Source organism: Bubalus bubalis, chromosome X (assembly GCF_019923935.1).
Source record: "Bubalus bubalis isolate 160015118507 breed Murrah chromosome X, NDDB_SH_1, whole genome shotgun sequence".
NCBI lineage: Eukaryota > Metazoa > Chordata > Mammalia > Artiodactyla > Bovidae > Bubalus > Bubalus bubalis.
Genome location: NC_059181.1, coordinates 40,342,504 through 40,369,568, shown reverse-complemented (window position 1 = coordinate 40,369,568; position 27,065 = coordinate 40,342,504). Strand labels below are relative to the sequence as shown.

Genomic DNA, 27,065 nt, shown 5'->3' with positions numbered 1-27,065 from the left:
CAAGATGCACATTACCACTGCTTCCTCCCTGCAATTTTTAAACTGGAGGCAACAACTCTAAAATCTAAGCAATGTACAAACATCCAAGATGGAGTAGGTTTGCTATCTAAGCCTCAATGCAAAAGTCTGGTACTACTCCCAAAGCTTCCATTTCATACTCAAAAACTCACAATTTGTGACCATATTTCCCTATAATAAACAAAGAACAGAAACTTGTAGTAATTACGGTACTTCAATCTAAAAATGCACATTTTTTTTCACTTTTTAAGATCTCTGGAATTTGGTTGTATCATATAATCATATATCATATAAACCTGAGACCACTACTGAATATTGGCTTGTGGTTTAAAATTTCAAGAGATTTTCTCCCCCTCCACCAGGCGCCAAAGTTGAAATGCGCAGGTTTCTTTGGTGTCTCTTTTTGTACGTAAAGTTATCGTCTCTGCATTGACCCTTTGTGTGCCAGATAATAGGTTCCCCATCTTGGGCGTTTTCCTTCCTTAGTGGTACATAAAATGAGTAAATGGTGCATTTCACAACATGTCATATTTTCAATGAAATATGGTGGCATCTCAAAAATCACAAGGCACTCGAGAAATAAGGAAACAGATTAAACCAATGTTTTCTAACTTGAAAACTCACATTCTAAATGATCATGCTTCTTCAACAGAAATTATAAAATTTCTCATTTTAAAAAATCCTTTAATGCAAGTAATGATCAAATATGTAACCAAATATATATATATGACTATATAAGTCAGATTTTTAAAATAAAAGACTCACATGAATCTCAAACTTCCAGCCACTCACTGCCTCGTCTGTAAGGATTTTCGTGAAAGATATTGTCAGCCCATCTCGAAAAAATCGCTGACATGCTTCACTTTTAACATCAAGGCCTAAGAGAAGGAGAGAAAAATTAATGTAAACAAATTATTTCTCTGATTGTCTTACAATGTCCAATTACATGATAAAAAGTAGTAACTGTAAAATATTCAGTAACAGCTAACAATTGCAGACTAGTTTCAGAAAAAAATTCATAGCATTATCTAAGAGGTCAAAAAAGTAACAGATTGAAAAATAAAAACCACCATCAGTGAATTTCAAAAATACTTAACTGTATAAAAGTACATTAAGCCAAGTAATACTAAGATGAACTGAAAATATTTCTAATTATGACAGTGGCCCAACATTAAAAACAAAATGGTTTTGAGAACAATGTGATAGGAGATTTAAATACTTTACAGTATTTTATTGACAATAAACTTTAAAACAAAAAAACAAAAAATGATGTTTCTCAACTATTTTTAAAATCTCATTTTGGTTGTAAATTATCCATTTGACAAATACTATTATATTATTCTAAAGAAGAGCTTCATCAATTAAAGATAAATTTTCATCTTCATTATTAGTCTCTTTTACGAGCTCAACATCTGTTTATGTCTTTAATTCCATCTGATTTCAGAAAGGCAATAGTGCTATATGTCCCCAGTCACACACAAAAAATCTTGAACTCTCGATGACAAAATGAAAACCCATTCAATTTGTATATAAAGTATCTGATTTTGGTTGTACAAAAGACATGACATTTAAACCTAGTACTGTACTTTTAAAAAATCTGAACCTTGTCTAAAAATAAAATAAACCATGGGTCTTAAAAAAATATGGGGGGGTGGGAGGGGTAGAGACTGCTTGTCCCATGAATGGCAATGATATTAAATGAAATAACCATTGTGTGTTTTTACCTATCACTGTTCAGTTAGGACTTAAAACATGCCTAGAACAGAAGTCTTCAAAAAATTTGCTGAACGGATGAATAAATGTGTAAATGAACAAAAGAAATTTGAGTAGTAGAAAGCAATGGTAATCTGATAATGCATTTTCATAACTCATTAGATTGGTTTTATAACATTAATAAGGTGTAAAGACACATTCTTTAAATGAAGGCGGGTAATTAAGACAAAGGAAATTTTACCCTTGCTTGGAATGAGACAGACTTAAGCAAAGTACCAAAGACAATTTTTATAATAATTAATTTCAACTGATAATTAGAACATATCCATGGCTACCCAATTTCAGAAACTAAAATGTTACTGCTGTTTACTTTAATCTCTAAGCCTTAAAAATATGTAGATATTACAATAGTAGCCCTTTGCTAAGAAAATTCAGTTGCACCTTAAGAACCAATCATTGAAAAAAATTAATTCCAAAGTTAAGCTTTTACTTCTAGACAAGAATAAAAACATAGTTAAAAAAAAAATGGGTTATTAAGAAAAAAACCAGTATCTCATCTTTCAAGTCTTTTTTTCTTTTAGAGGAAATTCAAACCTTTCTGTGTATTAAAAAATAACACATAAGATGGACAGTTTAAACATGAATATATACAAATTTCATGTATAACTTCCGAGAGTTCACAAACATCCTTGAAGGTTGTCCAAAGGATATGAACCCTTGCTCCAGGTATAAATCTTAAGCCATAGCAAGAAAACTTAGCTAAATGTTCTTGTCTAAGAATATACAGAAAAAGTATTCAGGCATGAAGTGAAACTATTTTCTAGTAGGATACATTATATGGAAAGCCTAATACCATTTAAACTTACCTTTTTTACTAAGGTCAATAGCAGCTTCTAAAAGCACTTCTAATTCCCCTTTTGGCAAAACTGGAACCACCCATCGAGGCCTAAGAGTTTTAATAATATGAAAAGATGTTTACTGGTTGAACACTGAAAGAGGCACTATAAATGAGTTACTAATTACAGTTACTTACCTCACCATGAAAATATTAAAATGACACTAAAATATTAAAACCACAAAGTTGGCAGACTATCTGCTTTGACTAAGTGTCATCTGTTGTCTCTACAAACAAAAAAATTTTTAAGGAACTATCAAGAAAAAAATATAGCAATGAGAGAAGGGGGAATAAATTATTTTAATAACTTAGATATAAAACTACTATAATAATCAAATATCACTTAAATGGATATCTATTGTTAGAGTTCATACGAAAGTGCTCATTTACATAAAAAACAATCATTTTATGTTTCTCTTCCCCACCAGATTTGCTAACATGCAATTTTGTCCTTGAGTGAGCAACCACCAGACAAAAACTGAACAGCAAAATACAACTTTTTGCTATTGTATCTCTGTTACAGAGAATGGTCAGGGACATTACAACTTTATACAATTGTTTGTTTGCTTGACTAATTCATTATATACATTTAATGTGTTCTTTCAAATATATCTCTAAAAACAATGAATTAAATACATATTAATAGGAAAATTAAGATAAATGAAATGAAAACATTTCAGTAATATAGTAAGAATTCCATTATTTCTAGAGAAAGCAGTACTTATGATAATAAACACAAAGATAACCTGGAAAAATGAAAACCTTATTGCTAGTGGTTAAGTTTTGGTTGGGAGGTGTGTACCTAACAAGGAAATTATAGTGAACCTTACTGACATAATATATTTCTATGTTTAACAATGTGTACTTACATTATATTAGTTATGTAATCAGAATGTTTTTAAAAAGTAAATTTAGTAAAGCAAGTAAGTCCCTATAAGTGTGTGTCTTCCTTTTCTTTTGAGGGGATGTGTCAGACCTCCCTAGGACTCACTTGTTGAGCTTACAGCCTGGTGTAAGACCACAGACCAGTGGGGGGGGGTGGTGGGGAGAAGGGTCCCTAACACACTCCTCCCTCATCTTCTTTTTAAATATTTTCCTTCCCGTACACACAAGCTTAAACATTCACTCTCTGAGTCTTATTCCAAATAAAGCGTGGGGGTGGGTGGGTAGGTGGAGGTGAATGTTTGTATTATGAATATGAAAAAATGTATACTCTGAACTACTCCCTAGAAATGAAGATCAGGAGAAACAAATGGGTGAGATGCTTAAATGCCTCCAGCTAACCAGTTGACAAGGGGCAGGCTCTGAGGAATTCAATCTCCTTATGACCTGGTTTACCTTAGGGCCATGCAAAAAGTATTCAAGTCATCCAGTAACCCATTCACCAATAAGAAAAAAAGGGAAATCACACATATGGTTCTACTTCAGTAATACACCAGCTAGAGTGATCATCATTAATCTTAACACTTTATTGACACTGCTACTTCCTTTCATTTTTAAATCCCTTAAGAACCACAGGTTGCAAAGTACTTGGCAATGACTAAGATGTTAAGGGTATTTAAAGAGGCAACATGGTTAACTGTGATATTCCTATCCACTCTTGCTCTTTTCTTAGTACTAATCACTATGCTGAAAATCTTGTTTTCCCTGTGTATGACATACATCAAAAAACAAGACAAAATCAACTCACCTATTGATCATGTCATCCAACTTTGCCAGGTCAGTATGTGGAAACGCAGGCTCCTCATCTTCAAGCTGTGATGGGGCATCACCTTGACCTTGCTCATCTGGAGGAGTTGCCGGGGAATTTTCATTGGAGGAATCAGGCGATGAGGTCTTAAAGATTAGATATTCCAGATTTAAGTTTCTATAACAAACGTACATCTAATAATTCAAACACCGAAACAAATTGGGGGAAATAATTTAAATTTGTAAAGACATGATCACTGTAAGTGTATGATGTATCAGGTGGTCTGTGTGCTACTACACTTTAACATCCTTTCATTTAATCCTCAACAGCCTAAGGAAGTGTTCTTCTACTTAATAGATTAAAAAAACAAAACCTCGGACAATACGTAATTAGCCCAAGGTCACACAGCTCCAATTCTGTGGTCAGGACTCAAATCCAGGTCTAATTCTAAAGTCTGAGTTCTTATCTACCATGTGTACTGCTTCTCCACTTACATTTCCCATATATGAGCCCTTCATGATACAAATTACTGCACACATTTTACAGATTAAAAAGTCTCTGACTTCATCTTCAACTAATAAGGCTAACTTTACTCTTCCCTGTTGGTGCTTCCTTTTTTTCCCCCTCCATACTTTAGCTGTGCACAGTATTTCTACAACTAAGTGAATGAACTTTTATAACCCTTATTAATTTTGAAAGCAGATAGTATTTTTCTCCTAATTGAAACTAATCTAAATTTTGAGCTGATTTTTGTGTGTTTGTGTGGAATTTTCTACCCACTGTAGGTTGATCATTTTATTAGCACTCACTGAACAGATGCGTAAACAAATGCTTGTACTAAAGACAGGTGGGTATATTATATTCTAGTTACAAACTTTATACATGAATTCATAGAGCCAATTTGCAAGAAAACAGCAAATCTTTACTTAAGATGATGAACACTATGTAGGTGCTAAAGGGCTAGTTTCAAGGCAAAAAAACGACACAACAGAATTCAAGTTTTAGAAGCCCAACAGAAATATTTGCATTTTAAGTATGTAACTTAGGAAGTCTGCTTCATTAATTTTTAAAAAGCCTCCCCCATTTCCTCTGGTATATATGTATTATAGATATGCTCACAGAAATTGTAAAGACAAAAATAACAATTAAGATAACCATAATAGTACACCAAAGCACCAGAGACATTTTCAATTATTTCCTGAAATTTTTGTTCTGTGACCCCCACAAATCCTGTCCATATATATGTATAAATTTTCACTAAAATTAGGATAATACTTGCTTAAGTTTGTGTCTTTTTCTATTTAAGTATTTTCCCACATCACTAATCATCTTTTTTAAAGAGCTGAGTAATGGCCATATGGACATTGCATTCAATCAATTAAACAAAATTAAGGGACATTTAGCATTCTGCAATTTTTACTGCTAACATAAAATTATACTTTTATATATAAATCTTTTACATAAAAAATTTCAATTTTTCCTTAGGACAGGACCCTGAGAATATAATTAGTACAACAATGATAAAAATTATTTCTTTTAGGGCTGCTGACATATATATTACCAAATTCCATTCCAGAAAGTCTGCACCCTCCCATAAACATCTCCCAAGAGTGTTCATCTCATAGGGCCTTTCCCAAGGCTGCTTCATTTATCACTGAGCTTTAGTAGAGCTTAAAATTCTCTCCTGTGGGAACCCTTTTAAAAATTACTATATATTAAGTGAAAAATCTGACTGATTTTAGAAATTCCCTTTATGCCATATGAAAAAAATACCTTCAAGGTAAGCCATAAGGTGGGCAGTGATTAGTGCTATGGTTGCTTCTTCCAGGTCCATTAAGTGCTAAACCTTTTGAAATAACTAGAATCCTAACATTAAAAAGCAGAGGATAAGAAAGCGAAAAAGGGATACTACAGACAGTTATGAATATAATTTGTGGGAATTCCCTGGCGATCCAGTGGTCAGGACTCCGTGCTCTCACTGCCAAGGGCCCAGGTTCAATCCCTGGTTGGGGAACTAAGATCCCACAAGCCACGAGGCCAAAAAAAGGGAAGAATGCAATTTGTTTGTTCCTTTTTAAATTATCATCTCCAAAAATGTAAAGAGCTATTTAAAGTAAGAGGACATAAGGCAGATGCATAATATTAAGTTGAAGATCACAAACCCAAGAGCTTAGTATACCTTAAGATAAGAGTAAGATTTAATTTCTACCTAAAGCCATGCAAACCACAAACACTGGTGAATGATTTAGGAGTCTGTGCATGGTGCAGGTATGAAACAGAAAAGAGAGGGCAATAGACACTGGAAATCCAACTAGAAGCTCCTGGTTTAAAAATATAAATCTCTGGCATCTACCACAAACTGACTACATTTAAAGAAATATGAGTACTGGCTAACAAATTTATGACATAGGAAAGACTTAACTGTGTCCAAGACCTGTGACCATATACTTAAGTATTACATGTCCTAAAAGTGGGAACTGGAGAGGAAAAGGAATAAAATTGACATTTATTAAAACCTGACTTGGTCACTTCTCTAAAATGACAGAGGGAGAGGATGAAAGTGGGGGAAGGAGGGAGGGAAAGAGGAGGACGCGAATGGGCGCGCGCACACACGTGCGACTCTTTGCTATCATACTTGTCAATAGAGAGAATAACCTATAATAGCTAGACAATAAAAAGTTATCCTTAAATGACAGATGTAAGTACTCTACAATAACTTTTGCCTAACACTAACCCATACAGAATTCTACAGAAACATGCACCAACTGTAAGCAAGTTTGTGATTCACGTGCATGCCCCATAGTGACAAATTCACCTCTAAGCTCTGTCTGAGCTGCGTTACAAGTTTTAATGTTTGTCTTATTCAACTTAATATTTCCTGGTATAAAAGTATGTACAATAGAAAGCTGAAAATTAATTCTTTAAACTCCCATTTCAAGAAGTGAGAAAAAGAACGGCAATTCAAATGCAAAAGAAGTAAAAGGGAACATGAAATAAGGGTTAAAAGCATACAAGTAGGAAGGGGGGAGATAGTTAAAGCCAAAAATTGGTTTGAGGGAAGGTTTGATGAAATTGGTAAATCCTTTAGGAAAGGGTAATCAGGAGAGAGAACACAAATTAGCAGTAGCAGGCATGAAAAAGGAGATGTTACCACAGATCCTAAGACATTAAAAAGATAAAAAAGGATATTATAAACAGTCTTGCTTCAATAAATTTGACCATCTAGATGCAGTGGACAAATTCCTTGAGAAAATATATTACCAAAAGTCACACACACACACACAAATCAGAAAATCCCCCTATTAAAAAAAAAGTTGGATCTGCAGTTATATCCTTTCCACAAATAAAGCTCCAGGCCAGATTGTTTCGATTTTACTGGTGAAATTATTAATGCAGAAATAACTGAAATCTTACACAAATTCATCCATAGAACAGAAAAAGATTATTACCCTCTGAGTTTTGAGGTCAGCATAAAATCTTGATACCCAAATCTATTTTAAGCTCTTAGAAAATATTATTTCATTTGATCCTCTTAATGATCCCATGAAGTAGTTACAGTATTGTTATCTTTTTACAGCAGAAAAACTGAGGCTTAAAAGGTCATATAATTTACCCAGAGTCATAAAGCTAGCATCGCATGGTGCAAAGCTCAAATGTGAACACAAGCAACATGACTTGACCCCATACGCTCACCACAGGCTACATCAAATGATTTAATGCTTTCTTCTGGAACCGACAAAGGGCTTAACTTTAATGATTACTGATAGAATAAGACACCAGAGGGAAAAAAGGGGCTACATACCCAAGCATCACCACCTATACAGCATTTGAGATTCTTGTTACTGTGTAAGACACACGTTTATTTTTCTTAATAACAGCTTTATGTTACTTCACTAATTATTCAGAACATGGGATATTTAGTTATTTAGAACATGGGCTATCTGTACCCGTAACAGATACACCAACATAGCTTTAACTATTAAACTTCCTACCTGATTCTGTTGGAGGGCGGGCTGAGACTGTCCATCAGGAGCCTGGCCCTGGCTGTCATTCCCTCCTACTGGAGAGCCACGAGTCGTGGCTGTCATACTCGACACAGGGCAGATCTTTGCAATTTTGTCTGCTTATGTAGTTGTCTTGAAAAAAGAAATTATAGTCCACTTATAGAAGATGAAGTACCAGCATTTGTCAGTCTTAAAAAGCTCCAATTCAAGAATAAACCATCTTGCAGAGACCATTGCATAACCTACAAGTAAAAGAAAAAAAAGCACATTTGTTTTAGACATAAAAAACATTAAGGAATTGTTCAAATTCAGTATTACCAGTGAATCTAGTCAGGAGAAGGTGGCTATATAAAAGAGAGGACAAAGTGAAAAGTTAGTTTCATTAATACTATATTTAAATAAACTGATAATAGTACATCAGTAGTTACATCAAGAAAACATACAAGTACAGCCTCATGATATTTCAGTTTCCTCCTGGGATTCCAAAGACATTATCAAGGTTATTTATTTGGCTGTTATTTCAATTCAATTATGGAGTGGCAAAAACTGTCTTCAACTTGCTAATGCCTTGAATATACACAATCTCACAAACATATTTAAGATATAAACCAAGTAATAAAATCTAATTATTAAAAATATTTCAGGAAGAACTGCACAACTAACATTTATCACTGGTATGTGGGTATTAAAATGCTTTCTAAACAAATGTACAAGTGGTTTTAACAGAAACTTTAAAACTTTGGGGGACTTTTTCTTTGGAGAGGGTTCAAACTGTATCCTATTCCTCCAATACAACCTGTTTTGTCAAATGACCTCGACTTTTCCCTTTTGGGAAGGTTTTGGCCACAGGCACCCCCAGAGCCACAGCAGGGCTCCAGACACAAACTGTTTAACAATGGAATTCTTCTTTGCTACCTGAGCAGCAAAGCTGTATAGAGGAAGACCACCAAACCCTCAATTCTGTATTCTTGGCTGCAGAGTAAAATCATCCGAGGTGCTTTTAAAAACACTGATGTCTAAACCCCTCTTCAGAATGAATAAATTACAATACTTTGGAGTTAAGCCTAGGCATCAGTACTTTTAAAAATACCTCCCCCATAACTGATTCTAATATGCCACAAGAATGAGAGCCTCAACTGATTGATTTACAGGTAATTTAGTTTTAAGGAAACCACATTTCCATTTACTCCATGTTTGCCTCAAACTTAAATATAATCACTTAACCCAGAGATGGGGTTCTAAGAAGATTTCCTTTCACTTATCAAACTGGAATAATAAAAAGTTTAAGACTTATAATATCGAGCACTGGTGAGGCTAAAAACGGAAAAATCTTTAATACGTAAAGTGGAAAAACAAAAGGTAACATGGTTGAACAGCCTCTCTCACTTTTGCTTTCCATTTTTATACAACCTACATTACAAAAAAGTTTTATGTGAAGTAGACAATTAAAACGGAGAAGGCAATGGCACCCCACTCCAGTACTCTTGCCTGGAAAATGCCATGGACGGAGGAGCCTGGTGGGCTGCAGTCCATGGGGTTGCTAAGAGTCAGACACGACTGAGCGACTTCACTTTCACTTTTCACTTTCCTGCATTGGAGAAGGAAATGGCAACCCACTCCAGTGTTCTTGCCTGGAGAATCCCAGGGATGGGGGAGCCTGGTGGCTGCCATCTATGGGGTCACACAGAGTCGGACACGACTAAAGTGACTTAGCAGCAGCAGCAGCAGCAGCAGACAATTTAAAAAACCCACCTACCATTTTCTTCAGCCATTTTGGGTTGGCTGGCAAATTAACTATTCTTTTTCTTACCACTCAAAACATCAGCTAACCGATTCAACTTCAATCTTCTCTACTTCAACCCTGCTCCAATCTCTTCCTTTTGATCCCATTACTCATGATCCCCAATGAATAATATCTCAATTGTCACCCCCCTCAATCTTTTCCTGGATGTCTCTTAGCCTATAAATGTGCTTCAATCCTCATTACCAAAATGAAAATTCACCAACTTCCGTCCTTCCCTTTCCCCCCAAATCTTAAAAAGAAGGCCTCTGCTTCCCCCTTCCTTTCTTCCATTGTCTCTCTCATCATCTAGTTGTATCTAAGCTATCAAGACTGTTTTAAGTCTTAGACCTCAGTTGAGGTCTATGGACAGGTTTGAGGATTAACTTCCCCAAAATTACATGCAAATCTTTATAAATACATACTTTGGAGGGGAAAGAAGGTCTGGTTCACTGATCAACGCTCTACTAATTGACAGCTGATAGTCAAATGACTGTGTTGCTGTTCACCCTGTCTGTTCTCTTCTCAGAATTAGCCACAACTGGCTGCCACTACTCCCACGTCCGTTCCTGAACCTGAGGTTCCTTGGCGTTTACAATCCTGAACTTCGATTTCCTTTCCACTTCTTTTCAAAGGGGAGGGGAGACAGTAGTAAGTAGATAGTAGTCACATCAGTGACAAGTACACTTTTTGACGCTGAAACAACAGTGAAAACATCCACTAAACAGTTGACTCTAGGTCAGGAACTGAAGGAAAACTTGGGGGTGGGGGGTCTTGAAGAGAATGTTCACAAAAGAGTGCAAGATGGATTCATTAGCGTCATATGGGTTGTTGTTCAGTCGCTAAGCCATGTCCAACTCTGTGATCCCATGAACTGAAGTGAACCAGGCTTCTTTGTCCTTCACTATCTCCCTGAGTTTGCTCAAAATCATGTCCACTGAGTCGGTGATGCCATCCAACCATCTCATTATGTTGCCCCATTCTCCTCTTGCCCTCAATTTTCCCCAGCATCAGGGTCTTTTCCAATGAGTTGGCTCTTTGCAAAAGACAGCTGATGTACTGGAGCTTCAGCTTCAGCACCAGTCCTTCCAATGAATATTCAGGGTTATTTCCTTTAGGATTGACTGGTTTGATGTCCTTGCAGTTCAAGGGACTCTCTAGAGTCTTCTCCAGCACCACAGTTCCAAAGTGTCAATCCTTCGGTGCTCAGCCTTCTTTATGGTCCAACTCTCACATCCATACATGACTACTGGAAAAACCATAGCTTTGACTATATGGACTTTTGCCAGCAAAGTGATGTCTCTGCTTTTTAATATACTGTCTAGATTTGTCATTGCTATTCTTCCAAAGAGCAAGTGTCTTTTAATTTTGTGGCTGCAGTCACCATCCACATTGATTTTGGAACCCAAGAAAATGAAATCTGACACTGTTTCCCCATTTTTCCCCTTCTAGCATCATATGGTATCCCCCACAAGTAAACACCTCCTTCTGAAAGTGAGGAGTCACAATCTTGGGGGGTGAGAAGAAGTCTATTATTTATTCCCAAATGTAGGGCAAGTTGGAAACAAATCCTGAGGCACAACAAAATTAAAATGGTATTTTTAAGGTACATTCTTACAGTTTACATAGAATGTGGTATTTTCCTGTAAACTAGAAAACCATGGCTCTAAGAAGTGACTTGAACAAAACACAGATAAGTTAATAACTCTAAAGTGAATTTTATTACTTCGTCCATTAAACCAATGCCATCACTCTTCAAAAGGTATTTCCAGGAAGCAAATCCAAGGGTGGATGGATAAACATTTGGTATACACACACAATGGAATAGTACTTAGCGTTAACAAGGAAGAAAATTCTGACTTGGATGTACCTAGAGGACGTAATGCTAAATGAAACAAATCAGTCACAAAGGGGCAAGCGGTCCATGACTCTACTTATATGACGTAACTACACTCAGAGAAGCAAAGTAGAAAGGTGGTTACCAGGGGTTGGAAAAGTGGGGTGACGGGCAATTATTGATCAAGAGGTACAGAGTTGCAGTTTGGGAGAATGAAAAGTTGTGGAGATGGTTGGTGGTGATGGCTGCACAATGTTAATGCACTTAATGCCACTGAACTGTATTCTTAATAATGGTTAAAATCGATTATGTATTTTTCCCACAATAATATATTATATATATATATATTAAACGGCTCTCTTGCTTTGTACTCCTTTAACATTAGGACATTAACTTAAAACATCTTAAAATTATATTCTCATGTTGTTTGTTTCTGCTCAACATCGTTCCATTCATATGCATCTCAGTAACTCTCCATCTATACACAAATCAAAAATATCTAGCAAAAAGTCAGAGGACAAATTATTCTAGATAAAAGCATTCTGTGGATAACTAAGGGACTATCCTTTTCAACAAAATAACACTAAGGTAAATGGAAAAGGCAGCAGTCTGAGACCTCTCCCCACATATAACGCGTTTCTCTGAGACCACAGAACTCAATGCTCTTCTCCACATGTCTGTGCTGGGCAGGCACAGCAGGTGTCAGCACAGCATATACTCTGCTCTATTCTGCTATGTTTAACAGTCATCTCTCTACCACCACATAAGAATTGGATACTTTTCCCTTAGTGTGCTAGGTTGAGAGATTAAGAACAAGACACAGGAATGGAACAATTAAAAGTAATTTCTGGATTCAAACATAAGTCTTGCTCAAAACCCCACCTCTGCCACTTACAAGCTGCCCTATCTTAAAGTCCAGTAACAAGTACTGTCACTAATTTTCCAGGTCTTTAAAGCAGACGGTACTACCCACAAAAATGCCATGAAGGGGCTTTCCTCGTGGTCCTGTGGTTAAGACTGCATGCTCCCAAGGCAGGGGACAGAGGTTCGATGCTCGGTTGGGGAACTAAAATCTCACATGCTATGTAGCACAGCAAAAAGAGAAAAAAGTCATGAGAATTATTTTGATAAAAGTGTTTCATAAATACCAAACACACAGTAATTCTCAAAAATTTTAATTTTCTTTTCCTTTTCTATAGTGTACTGCGTAGAGTTATTGAATATTTGAGCTAAGAATTTGAAAATAATGTATTGAAATATAATGTGGAAAGTCTGAATGGAGGGGAAAAAAAAAATCAAAGATACACTACAACTATGTTACCCAAGAATAACACCACTATTTTTTTCCTCCTTTTTCTTTCCCCTTTTTTTTTTTGGCTACACCACAGGGCTTTCAAGACTTTAGTTTCCCCACAGGGATCGAACCTGGGTCACTGGCAGTGAGAGTGCCGAGTCCTAACCACTGACAGCCAGGGAATTTCCAACAGTGGTAGCTTTCTTAATTTTTTTTTAAGTGAAATGTTAGTTGCTCAGTCATGTCCAATTCTTTGCCACCTCATGGACTATAGCCCACCAGGCTCCTCTGTCCATGGGATTTCCCAGGCAAGAATACTGGAGTGGCTAGGGGATCTTCCTGACACATGGATCGAACCAGGGTCTCCTGCACTACAGACAGATTCTTTACCATTCGAACCATCAGGGAATCCCCTGGAACACTGGTACCTTTCTTAATAAATCCCATTTAATTCAAGTGGATGGGATTTGAATTGCTATCACACTCCTTTACTTGATTACAAGAAGTACTCTCAAGGTTCTAAAGAAGCTTATCTTCCAAGTCACAGATATTTAGGCATTCATAGCTGAGTTAGACAGAGAAGGCAATGGCACCCCACTCCAGTACTCTTGCCTGGAAAATCCCATGGGTGGAGGAGCCTGGTAGGCTGCATCCATGGAGTCGCTAGAGTTGGACACGACTGAGCGATTTCACTTTCACTTTTCACTTTCATGCATTGGAGAAGGAAATGGCAACCCACTCCAGTACTCTTGCCTGGAAAATCCCATGGATGGAGGAGCCTGGTAGGCTGCAGTTCATGGGATCGCTAAGAGTCAGACATGACTGAGCAACTTCACTTTCACTTTTCACTTTCATGCATTGGAGAAGGAAATGGCAACCCACTCCAGTGTTCTTGCCTGGAGAATCCCAGGGACAGGGGAGCCTGGTGGGCTGCCGTCTATGGGGTCGCACAGAGTTGGACATGTCTGAAGCGACTTAGCAGCAGCAGCTGAGTTAGAACAAACTTTCTACCAAGTCAAAGTAAAAGTATCCTACACAGAACTGAGCAACTCAATAATCATTCAAATTATTTAAAATCTGACACAATAGCCACCACTTCTTGTAGGAACACTAAAAGTCAACAAATCACAATGTGAAAATTTACTGTACAAAGTAAAGTTTGAAGCTTAACATTTTATTTTAGAAAAACAAGAGTACTGCAAGGGTCATTGTTCTCCCTCCCTTTCACACGAATTTTACCAGAATGCATCTTGGATTTTCAGCAATACAAAATGACAATATTAGGTGTTTTATCTGGGGAGAGGTCTCAGACTGCTGCCTTTTCCATTTACCTTAGTGTTATTTTGCTGAAAAGGATAGTCCCTTTAGAACCTATAGTATTTTTATATTCAAACTTAGCATGTTCCAAGATGGGAATAGCATCACGTTTACCTGGATAAAGCTTGGTTACCCATTATACTAAATAACCTAGTATTCCATAAACATCAACCATTTGTATTTATTTTAAACTTTGTAGGACTGAATTTCTATAGCAGCTTTCAAATGGAAGGGCCTTAATACCACAGAAACCCTCAAGACAAAGAATGGTCCTTCTCTACAGGACCTTCTCTACATTCTTCCATCTCTGCTCAAACTTTCCCTACATTCCAGTATCTCTTTTATACAGCACACTGAAAGTCTCTACAATTCCACATATATGATCCTACTATACTTAAAAAGTCTCTTCTCTTTCTAAATTTTTCTCTTTTCAACCAAAATATAAAGGACGTTAAAATAAAAACTCAAAGCTTAGTCATTTAAGAAATATATGCTGAGTGTCTACAGTGGGCCACACAGTGTTTTAAGCATAAAGGAATAAATACATGGCACTACACAGCTGGCAAATCTCTCTGCTCTTGTGGAACTAACATTACACAATGTATTGAGAGACAAACAAGCAACAATGGCAAGTCCAACAAATTATTTACTGATCACCAAAATGAGTTCATTAGAAACTAATTTGATAAATCATCCTTATATACATCCATGAAATTATCTTGAGAACTTAACCTATTCTGGTTTTATGTATCAAAACCAAAGGGGAAAATTATTCAATTATCTTTCTTCATCTAGTGACTTTCCATGTTTAATTGGCATCTATTACCCTTGTTTTCCTCTTAAAATACTTGACTCAAGCGGTGAGAGACATACCTGTGAAACACAAGCTATACCTACCTAGCACTAGACCTTACTCCTCTGACTGATCACTACAAAATGAAAACCGTAATTACAACTAACTAGACAAACTATTATTTTGCAATTAATACTCTAGCACATAACAGAAAGAAAGAACTTACATGTTGGTTTAAAATTTTACTGCAAAATGTGTAAGTCGTCTCATCTTTATTATAAGTCAATATGAAACATCTTTTAAGTACTAAGCTTTATTTCAAAATAACCACTATTTTAGTGTATTGGCTTATTTTAAGCCAAGAGTACTTAGATATTTTTGAATCTTAAACTGGAATTTCTATTGCTATGATAGAGTCAACATGTTTAAAAACAAACTTTTTATGCATTGTAGTCTGGAAGAAAAAATATCCTTCCCTACATAGCAGTTCTTCTACAACATAAGAAATGACACACATGGGGTATTTCAGGTTTGACACACGTCCATGGACAGAGATAAACTGCCAAAATCCTCAAAGTATATGAAACAGAACACAAAATTAAAACAAACAACGATCAAAAACAAGTATGTACTTTTAATTATCTGTGCAATACCTGGACTTCTGCTTTTTAAAAAATCCCTTCTAAGATAACATTGAAATGTTAAGTGAAAATTATTGGGGGATAATCCCGACTAATTTTTAGATAAACTCATTTGCAAACATTGTCACTGTATTTGTTTTAACTAATTATTTAACTACCTATTATTATTATTTGTGACACACCTCACAATCAATTATATCAATACACCATGATCCATAGCCACTCTAAGTGGGTAAGGCAAAACACGTTTCAGTATTTATACTATCCAAGGATTTTTTATTTTGTGGAGTTGTTGGTTCTATTCCACTCAAAATTTCTCTGTGGCTCTACAATTCTGTATCCCATTATTTACAATGGGTGTTTTTTTGCCCTACACCAAGTAATTATCGATACCAGCTGGATGTCCTACAATTCAACTCAATTCTGACACTATCTCCCAAAAGACAGCTCAAGATTTACCCTCCTCCCACTTCACATATCAGCCATAAATCCAAGTTGTCACCTGTGCTTTTGACCGACAGGCTATAGAATGGAGGCTCCAAAGACTCCCTCCTTGGGTTAATTTGCTAGAGCAGCTCACAGAAATCAAAGAAACATTTTACTTACTACATTATTGGTTTATTTATTGTAAAAGGATATAAGTTAAGAACAGCCAGATGGTATAGGGCAAGGTATGGAGAAAAGGCATGGAATTTCCACGTCCTCTTTGGGCTCACCACTCGGCCCATATTTCCACGGGTTCACCAAACTGGAAGCTCTCTGAAACCCATCCTTTTGGGGTTTTAGGAAGGCTTTATTACCTAGGCACAACTGATTAAATCACTGGCCGTTAAGGACCTCTAAGCCTTTCTCCCCTTCCTTCAGGAAGGGAGGGAGAACACTATTCATAGGGTTGGCTTCCCTGGCAACCAGCCCCCATCCCTGGCGATCTAGGGGCTTTTCAAGTCACTTCATTAACCTAACAACAAACACCTTCCAGATCCTCACCACTTAGAAAATGCCAAGTTTTAAAAGCTCAGTTGCCAGTAACTGGGATAAAGACCATTTCTTATTATAAATCACAATATCACAGGTCCCCTTCGAGTTCCATCTTAATTTGTACATTACTCTAGACAAGTTATGAGCACTTATGTACGGGGCACAATAGTAGGTCCTTTATTTATATAACCTCACTTAATCCCAGGATCCCTATTCCATGATTATCAGTCCAATTTAACAAACAGAAGCAGAAGCTAAGCGATTAAGTAACTTCAGTTTGTCCAAGATGGCATTATATATATATAATGCTTGTGGAGCTTTTCTCTTCTGGTAGGGAGAGAGATCATACACAGGTGCTATGAAAGAAAAATGCAGTTGCCTCTGAGAGTACTTGATGGATTCTGAGTAAGGAGAGTTGAGGATTGGTGAATCAGTATGGGCCAGACTAAGACCACTTTTGCAAAGGCTCCACAGTCAGCATGAGAAAGTACATTTTGAAGGAACAACAAGAAGGCGAATTGGAGTTAGAACCAGCTTTGGGTAGAGTAGTTGCAAGATGAGCCCAAAGAGAAGTATTTTGGTCTTCATTGGGTCTTTGAGGATTTTTTAAGCAGGGCCATGATATTTTAGGGTTTGCATTTTAATAAAATTCAATAGTGATCATTTTTTGGTCTTCATTGGGTCTTTGAGGATTTTTTAGCAGGGCCATGATATTTTCTTTCATAGCACCTGTGTATGATCTCTCTCCCTACCAGAACAGAAAAGCTCCACAAGCGGCAATTCCCTGGCAGTGCAGTGGTTAGGACTCTGAAAGTCCACGGTAGGGAGCACGGGGAACGAAGATCCCACATGCCTCAAGGAACAGTTAAAAAAAAAAAAAAAACTCTAAGGGCAGAAGCTGTATGCGCTTTGCTCATCACTGAATTCCAAGAATTCATTGGCACACAATAGGTAAACACTCAAAACAAAAAAAAGAGGGGGTGGTGGTGGTGAACTACAAGTCAAACCCTCTCCCTTTTCAGTTCTAGTAATTCCTTTTATGACATGTCCAACATTATTTTTTCCACTCCCACTCACACCACTCTAGGCTAGACTCCAATTTTAACATCCTGGATGGTCTCCACACTACCAATCTTTTTAGTATATTATTGCTAAATTAATGTCAACATTTTCAGTCTCTGAAACCTTTAGTGGCTTCCTCCTCTCTACTTTTTACATAATACTGTTCAAGATCAATCACAATCAGCCCTAACTTATTTTTCCAAGTCCATCTCTCATTCCCCAATTTCAACATCATCACAGTCAGGTTGACATGCCTCAGAAAGTGAGGCAGAGTGAAGAGGCAGTCAAGTGGAAGAGCCAGAATTCTAACTGAGGGAGTACAAGTTCCAGGGTGACAGCCTTAACTTCCAGGCCACGCATGAATAATGCTTGAAAATAGGGAGAAAACTACCATTAATCTCACCATATCCACACCTCCAAGATACAGTATCAAAATATTTATGATGCAGAAGCACATTTTGATAAAACCGGATTTTTCACCTAATTTATAATTTCCTCATGCTAAGTATTCTTCTATATTCACCTTTAATGGCAGCTGCTGCTAAGTCGCTTCAGTCGTGTCCGACTCTGTGCGACCCCAGAGACGGCAGCCCACCAGGCTCCCCCGCCCCTGGGATTCTCCAGGCAAGAACACTGGAGTGGGTTGCCATTTCCTTCTCCAATGCATAAAAGTGAAAAGTGAAAGCTAAGTCGCTCAGTCGTGTCCGACTCTTAGCGACCCCATGGACTGCAGCCCAGCAGGCTCCTCCGCCCATGGGACTTTCCAGGCAAGAGTACTGGAGTGGGGTGCCATTGCCTTCTCCGCTTTAATGGCTACATATCACAAAATATTTTATTCTAAATCACAACAGCTGTACTCCTAAGAAACATGGCATAATCAAAAATGATGTTATAAAAACAATAGTTCAATGGGAAGATGCCATTTCATGTCCATAACTATAAACCTAAATATCCCTTGGCAATTTTAAAATGCAGCCTTCACTCAAGACTCAAGGCCTTTCTTTCTGTAGTTCCACCAGCACTGCCATTATCATTATAACAGGACTCATCATTCTTATCACACATTACGATAAAATTATACACAAAACCAGTCAAGGCAGCTATATTAAACAGAGTCCCCACCCCTCCAGTGTGATGCTAGTTTTAGATAGCTTCAAATTCGATCAATAACTCAAGCTAATGCAAATGAAGATGTCTAATTATCTCTGTTAAATCTAAAAACATTACTTAAGCTAAATGTCCATATTCTATTATCATCACTATTAAACACACACACCATTAATTTTTGTCACTAAATCACTATGTACATCCACTCGTACTTCCTAGAAGTCATCACAACAGAACTGCATCCTTCATTCTAAACTCTGTGGCAACAGAAATTTATTCATTTAGAAGTGCTCAGTAAATGGTCCTTTTTATTCAAAACTTCTCCATACTGTGTCTGTCAAGCCCTATGTACACAATTAGGGTACCAGAGGTTTTTATATGTACATAAAAGCTTCAATAAATTCTAGCATCCTTCCGAAAGCATTCTCAAATGTGAATTTTTTAGTGGCTGTAGGCAATGAGTAATATATTAAAAATGACTTATGGGGGACTTCCCTGGCAGTTCAGTGGTTAAACACCCCCCATCCCCCTCAACACAGGGGAGACTGACTGGATCCCTGGTTGGGGACTAAGATCCTTGTATGCTGTACAGTGTGGCAAAAAAAAAAAAGACTTGTGGAATGATGGCATCAGAAGTTCTGTGGACGCTCTCGCCAGTGAAACAACTGTAACTGGTAAAAACCATTAAAAAACTTTTGTAGTCTCTAGAAATCATCCTAAGGGTATACAGCAAATGAATACTAAAGAAAATCTACTCAGTAAAAACAGAGTCTGGCATTTTGAGCCAGCTCAGCAGGACAGAAGCCCCATTCCAGGTGGGTACAGAGAGGAACACAGGCTCTCACCCCCAAACTCCCAGTCAACTCCTGCCCCCGCCCACCCCTCCCTCCCCTTAGGAGGAAGATAGCAAGCATTTCTCATCATCCTCAACTCTCAGCTGCAGAGGCTCCCACTGCAGGGAAGAGCTGGGTAGGGAGCCTTCCTTCCATCCAGGTCCCACTTGCAGAGCAGAAGCTTTGACCCCAGGTTCAGCAGGCCAAGAATAACGCGGTCCTAACGACCCTCACTCCATCTCACTCACATGACTGAGGTTCCACACCAGGAGCCTAGAGGCTGCTGCTGCCGCTCAACACTACTCATGAAGCAGGGGCACCACTGGCAAGCACCCCGTGAAGCAGGGCCACTACTCCACCCCGATTCTGAAGCAATGGTGTAAAGGTTTTGTTCAAGGGGAGGAGGAGGCCATAAGGGAGCTCTGAAGTTCTTGCCAAGTGAGCTGACTTTACTTGGAACAGAGTAAAGGCAAGTTCGTGCCCGAAGCACTTGAACACAATGGAGGCTGAGATAATAAGCAATTAAGGGGCTGTCTGTCTGATGAGGGCAACAAGCTCAACTTTACCAGAGAGAACAAAGGGAAAAAAACAGCTAAGAAGAGCCTCCCTGAGGTCAGAAATAAAAGCATTACGACTACTCACAATCACTGATTTTTAAAACTGTCCAGCCCTACAAACAACAGGTATTCAAACATATACACCCAAAACATTAATGAAAACTTAGGAAGTATTGGAAACATTAATAGTCATAAGTACAATCTATATTTAACTATTTCAAATCAATGATACGAAGAGATGGGGAGGAAAGCGAGAAATTAGGAAAACAGTATGGAATTAGCGTAGAAAAAGAATGAACCAAAAAGGAAATAAGGGAAGCAATGGGGCAGGAGTGACAGTTAACATCTACTGAGCAGATACTGTGCGTCAGGTATCATTGAAAAGTTTTAACCTATTAACCCATTTAATACTCAATCTCAAGAATTAAGTACTCATTATTATCATTTTACAGATGGAAAAAAATGAGGCACATAAAGGTAATCTGACTAAAATGAAATAACTAACGGGGGACAAAGCTAGCAAATTAAATTTCAAATCTAGATACCCTGGTACCAACAGTTTTGCTCATCTCCCTCCTATGCTACAATTGCTATTTCAATTTCAGTGCTGGAGGAGAAAAGACCATAGAGGGGATAAATAGAAGGACTTCACCAATTCTTCCCTGGTGGCTCAGGTGGTAAAGCATCTGCCTGCAATGCAGGAGACCCGGGTTTGATCCCTGGGTGGGGAAGATCCCCTGGAGGAGATGGCAACCCACTCCAGTACTCTTGCTTGGAAAATTCCATGGACAGAGGAGCTTTGTAGGATACAGTCCATGGTCGCAAAGAGTCGGACACGACTGAGCGACTTCACCAATTCTAACAAGTGTGTTAGTCAACCACTTTTGTTAAAGATCTCAAACTTATTTTGCCAGAAGCAGTGTGGTATACAAAAGCAATTCTCTGGCCAGAAATATATGAACTTAAATTTCTACTCTGGTCCTTAACTGTGTGATCTTGGGCAAAATTCCCAAACCTCTTTGGGATTTAGTCTCCTCACCTGAGGAGGACACAAGGCTATGGTTGTGATGATTAAATGAGGTAATGATTACCTTTAAATGTCAGAGCTGTCCAGTTAAGCATTAGTTCCCTTTCCTCTCAAGTAACATTTCATTGGAGGGGGGACACTTCAAAGACAACTATTTTGTTAACTAAGTACTGCGGATGGAACATGTCTGAGGGTTTGGGAGTGAAAAACACTTGGTAAATATGAAGTCTGGGAAAAAAAAAAATGATGTGTTCTGTTACAAAACAAGTACAGGCATACCTTGGAGATACAGTGGGTTCAGTTCCAGATCACCACATTAAAACAAATATCACAAAGCGAGTCACATGAATTTTTTGGTTTCCCAGTACACATAAAAATTGTGTTTACAGTATATTGTAGAGCAAATGCTGTTGGAAAAATGGCACCAACAGACTTGCTCGATGGCAGGGTTGCCACAAACCTTCAATTTGCAAAAAAACACATCTGTCAAGAGCATTAAGCAAAACACAATGTAAGGTAGTTTTTTGTAGTGAGATTTACCTCACTAGCAAATACCAGTAAACACACCTGAAAATCATATTAGCTCATAAGCAACTTCCCCCTCAATATGCTAATATTTTGTACTAAGTAACGGCAGCTGAATGCAGCCTGAAGGTGGGATAAAGGTCTGGACTGGAAAGCCGTCACCCTACATTTTTCTTGGCTCAGTCTGGCCATATGCTGCTCTGTCCTGGAAGTACACATACTGTTCCCTCTAGTCTCTGTGCATTTTAATCTTATTTCAGTCTTGTCCCTAACTCAGTAACCTCTGCATTCCCTATATGGAAGGGTTACCTTAAAAAAAAACAAAACAAAACTATATTTACTATACTTTGTCAGGAATTTAGAATCTTTTAAACTGTGCTGTTTATTTTATTGAAATTTTTATAGTTTTTGTTCTAACTACAAAATTATATAGCTTCTGAGTGATCAGTTTGCTCTCAATCCTGCTTTCCCCGGAAATCGTGTTACTTTGTAGTGCCTGATTTTGCAGACCATGAGGTTTTTCAGCAATTTCAACATAATAGATACACATGGAACAGATCATATTTAACCTCCAAGCATCTTTTTCTCTCTCAAGGTGGCCAAGACCTTTAGAGATTCCTGAAAAACTTTAATGGAAGAATGAATTTGAAGTGCCATGCAAAGAAGGCACCCAATAAATAGTAATGTTTTAACAAACACTGGTTATTTCTCCCTTGAAATGCTAGTTCGATTATTACGCACACTTGACAATTAATTCTGAACCTTCCTGGGCTCCCTATGAATATGATCTCTAGATCAGTCCATAGGAAAAGTATTCTCCCAACTGTTAATTACCAGGATTCTGTGTTCCTGACATACATATCATAACTGTGCAGGTTGCACTTAATAAAATGAACAGCGTCAAAAATGCTAAAGTAGTTGCTTTTATTATTCTGTTAACATTAACACAGAAATCCCATATTTCAAAAATTTGCCCTACTTTTTTGAAATGTCTCAAATCAAATCTTACCATCTGTAAGACAATTCACAGCACAGCATTCCTATGAGAACTTGTGCTGGCTCTAAAGACAATGTTACAATAGGAAAACTAGAGAAACCAGTAACAAGACATCGAAATTATTCAGTGTTACACAGTAAGTAACCTATCTTTTGAATAAAATAATGAACAAATGAACTGCCCTTTTAGGTATAAATATATTTTTCACTTATTCAATAGGGAAATAACCTGGTAAATATGGAATTGGAGCCCCAGTTCCAGTCATGTGACGCCAAGCATCAGATTTCCATCAACAATATACTAAGCTGCCTCAAGTTTGCCAAATTTGGTTCTACCTTAACAGTATTTTAAAAAACTAAGTTACTTTCTACTTTAATGCTGCTTAAGTATGTGCATAAATGAAATTAGAATTCAACTCCTTATGCTTACTGCTCTGCTACAAAACAAGATCACAAACTAAATACAAACAAAACTATTACTGTTACTAATACGTGGCAGATGGCAGCACACCGCTGGCTGTTAGGGCAGAGGCTCCTTTGGGTTTTGCATGCCATCCTACCACCATCGCGCACCATGTGCGAGATACAGCTTTCCCACTGAAATGACTCCATCATTCTGTCTGTATACATGATTTGCAATGACATCATTCTTCCTTCACATCAACACATCATTTGCGTGTTAGGTCTGCTTCTGTTGCTCTCATCTGACAAACCCTACAGTTGAACATTAATACATTAAAAACACAAAGCTAACTCAAGTGCTGAAATGGTGTGGCAGTTCTGGACTATCCATCCAGGTACCCAAAAATACATACACTAATATTTAATATCATAAAAATGAAAAAGACTTGTTTTAAAAAGAAAATAATTGTTCTAAATTGAGCACAAAAAGGGCACCAAGAGATACATGTTTTTAAGGTTAGAACCTTGCAGGCCATCAGGGAGAAGTGCTCAAAGACTACTAAGATTTGGAAACTGCTCCAATTGTAGGAAATTCTACATTTACATTTTCCCTTTAAAGTTTTCAGTTATAACACTGTAAAACTCACTGCTCTCAGCAAGGTTTCTTTTTTACTGAGTCTAAAGTCTATTTCCCTTGTCACTGACACCTATTGCTTACAGTTATGCCCACTGAAACAAAAGTTAATAATATTCACCACTTTCTAAATTATAATCCTTCAAAATACTGAGATTTATACTGTACATAAACTCAAATCACTTCTCAAAAAGATACACTTTTCCTTAAATATTCCTTTATTAAATCCTTAAAAAGAGTGCGAGGTCTCAATAAATTTTAGTCCCTAAACAAATCAATCTACTCATAAAAAGCAAGTGAACATCACTGACTTAAAATATTAGACACGGTAACATATCAGATATCACAGAACATATGCCTACTTATCAGTCCACTCTTTGTTAAAAGACAGGTTAAGATAAACAACTCAGAGTTATTCATTAACAGCTCTTACCAATCTTTATCAAAATTAGTTAACACTTTCTTCCCTAGCGGCTCAGACGGTCAAGAATTTGCCTGCAATGCCGGAGACCCAGGTTTGATCCGAGTCCGAAAGGTCCCCTGGGGAAGGAAATGGCTACCTACTCCAGTACTCTTGCATAGGAAATTGCAGGGACAAAGGAGACTTGTGGGATCTCAACGAGTCGCCACAACTTGAGGGAGTGACACTTTCACTTAGAAGTTACTAATCCAAGCATGAATATGCTGATCCAACAAATTGAAGAGAGACTTCATTTCATTTAGTCATTTTATACACGGCAGATAAGATTGCCCAAAATTAGCATTTTCAATGTGCATCCAGTAGGTAAGTACGTTTTGCCTGAACCTTCACAAGACTAAATCACAAATGTAAAGAATTTGAAAAACCAAGAATTTGAAATTCCTTGTAGTCAATGAGATTATCTTCACTATGTCTGAAGTTATATATAATAAATTTAAAATGTCTTAAGATATAATTCAACTGTATTTATTCAGAGTTGTACAGCTATCACCAAAATCAGTTTTAGAATATTTATCACCCCAAAAAGAAACCCCATACTATTAGTGGCAATCACCCCCATTCCCTCCTGCTTCACCCCTAGCCCCAAGTTAATTGCCCCAAGTTAATTGATACTTTTTGTCTTTATAGATGTGCTGGTTCTGAATACCTCTTATAAATGGTGCCATACAACATGGAGTCTTGTGACTGGCTTCCTTCACTCACCATGACTGTTTTCAGGCTCATCCAAGTTTTACCACGTATCATTTCTCTTTGCTGTTGAAAAATATTCCATTGTATGGTACACATTTTATTGATGTATTCATTAGTTGGACACTGCATTATTCTGTAATATGGTTTTATACATGTCGACTCCACTGAGAGATAGAAGAAAAATGCTATCCTTTCAAGTCTGCATAACTGTGTACAATTAATCCTAAAGGTTCAAAATAACATCCTGCAGTATACCATGAAGGCTAATATTCAAATCAAAAGAGGAACTTATATAAAGTCACTGAACACGAAAACAACATTAAAAACTTTAAAACATTCTAATTCAATTATGGCACCTCCCCCACTTAGTGTACTGAGACCTTTAAAACAAAAAAAAGAGAGGCCAGAGGTTAGCAATATTTTTGACAGATCGCAAATGAAATAAGAAGCAGAAGTGCTAAAAGCAAGGGAACCTCATGTTTAAAATGAGAGGCTGCATGCTAAGGGCCCTTTAGCTACATTTTATGCCTCCGTGCTGTGGCAAAAGAAGGCCAAATTAATAACAAGGGGAATGCTAATGGAATTCATTTAGTCAGACATTATACAGTGCAGTGGTTAAAAATATAGAATGAAGACAAACTGCCTCAGTTACTTACTCGGTGTCCAAACTGGACAAGTTCCTTCACATCTGTATCTTGTTTTCCTTATATATAAAATGAGGACAATAGTAGCTATCTTTTCAAGTTGCTGTAAGAATATATAGAAATTTTATGCACATATATAGGTGCTATGCGTGTGTGTGCTCAGTCGTGTTCGACTCTGTGTGACCCCATGGACTGTAGCCCGCCAGGATTCTCTGTCCACGGAATTTTCCAGGCAAGAATACTGGAGTGGGTTGCCATCTCCTCCTCCAGGGGATCTTCCCAATCCAGGGATCGAACCCTCATCTCCTGTATTGGCAGAAACTGGCAGGCGGACTCTTTACCGCTGAGCCACCAGGGAAGCCCAAGGATAAGTAGCAGGCCAACCCAATAAACGTGTGCGGGACAGAGGAACCTAAGGCAGTCAATGTGACAGCAGCTCAGAGTCACAGAAGACCAGCACCAATTACCAACTAAGGCTGATGGCATGCATAACTGGGCAGCGTCCACAACCTTGGTTCTGCCCCCGTCATCAGATGTAATACAGGTATATTTTTTGGCCATGCCACAGCATGCAGGATTTTAGTTTCCCTGACCAGGGATCAAATCTGTGCCCTGTGCAGTTGGAAGCACAGAGTCTTAACCACCAGACCTCCAGGAAAGTCCCTAGATGCAAAATTATAACAAAGAAAATTTGGCCTATACAAAAAGTTCACCGGTGGAAAAACATGCAGTCTTATTAAAACAAATCAGTAGTTTTAAGAGTATGCAAGAGTTATCTCTATCCTTGCCTATTCCTTAATGTATGTTTATATAGGTGAAATCTGGTTAAATAAAGGCAGGGTGAAATAAAATATCTATGAAAAAGATAATTTGTTTTATCTTGGTGACATTACTGAATGTCATTACTCTGTGCCAGACCCTGAAAAGCTAGCCTAATAAACACACAGTTTCTGCCCTTAAGGAATTCAGTAGTCTAGCTCCCTCCCCGCTAAAGTAACAGACAACAAGCAAATTCTTTAAAATGTATTTCATAACTGAATTTCACACACACACACACACACACACACACAAAAACAATAGCCAACCTGGGCTTCCCTGGTGGCTCAGTGGTAAAGAACCCACCTGCAATGCAGGAGGCTCAGGAGAT

The 27,065-nt window shown here is 37.6% G+C and overlaps 1 protein-coding gene across 3 annotated transcripts in view; it reads right to left on the bottom strand.

The window, feature by feature from the left end:
* Positions 1–27,065, bottom strand: part of USP9X (ubiquitin specific peptidase 9 X-linked) — a 113,884-nt gene that overhangs the window by 71,687 nt on the left and 15,132 nt on the right. For all 3 annotated transcript variants that reach the window (XM_025277246.3, XM_025277247.3, XM_025277248.3), the window contains exons 2-5: positions 8,309–8,562; positions 4,317–4,462; positions 2,598–2,677; positions 784–896 (exon numbers count right to left, since the gene is read on the bottom strand). In XM_025277246.3, coding sequence (XP_025133031.2) covers positions 784–896; positions 2,598–2,677; positions 4,317–4,462; positions 8,309–8,404 — 435 coding nt within the window. In that variant the 5' untranslated portion in view covers positions 8,405–8,562. The remainder of the gene's footprint in view (positions 1–783; positions 897–2,597; positions 2,678–4,316; positions 4,463–8,308; positions 8,563–27,065) is intronic.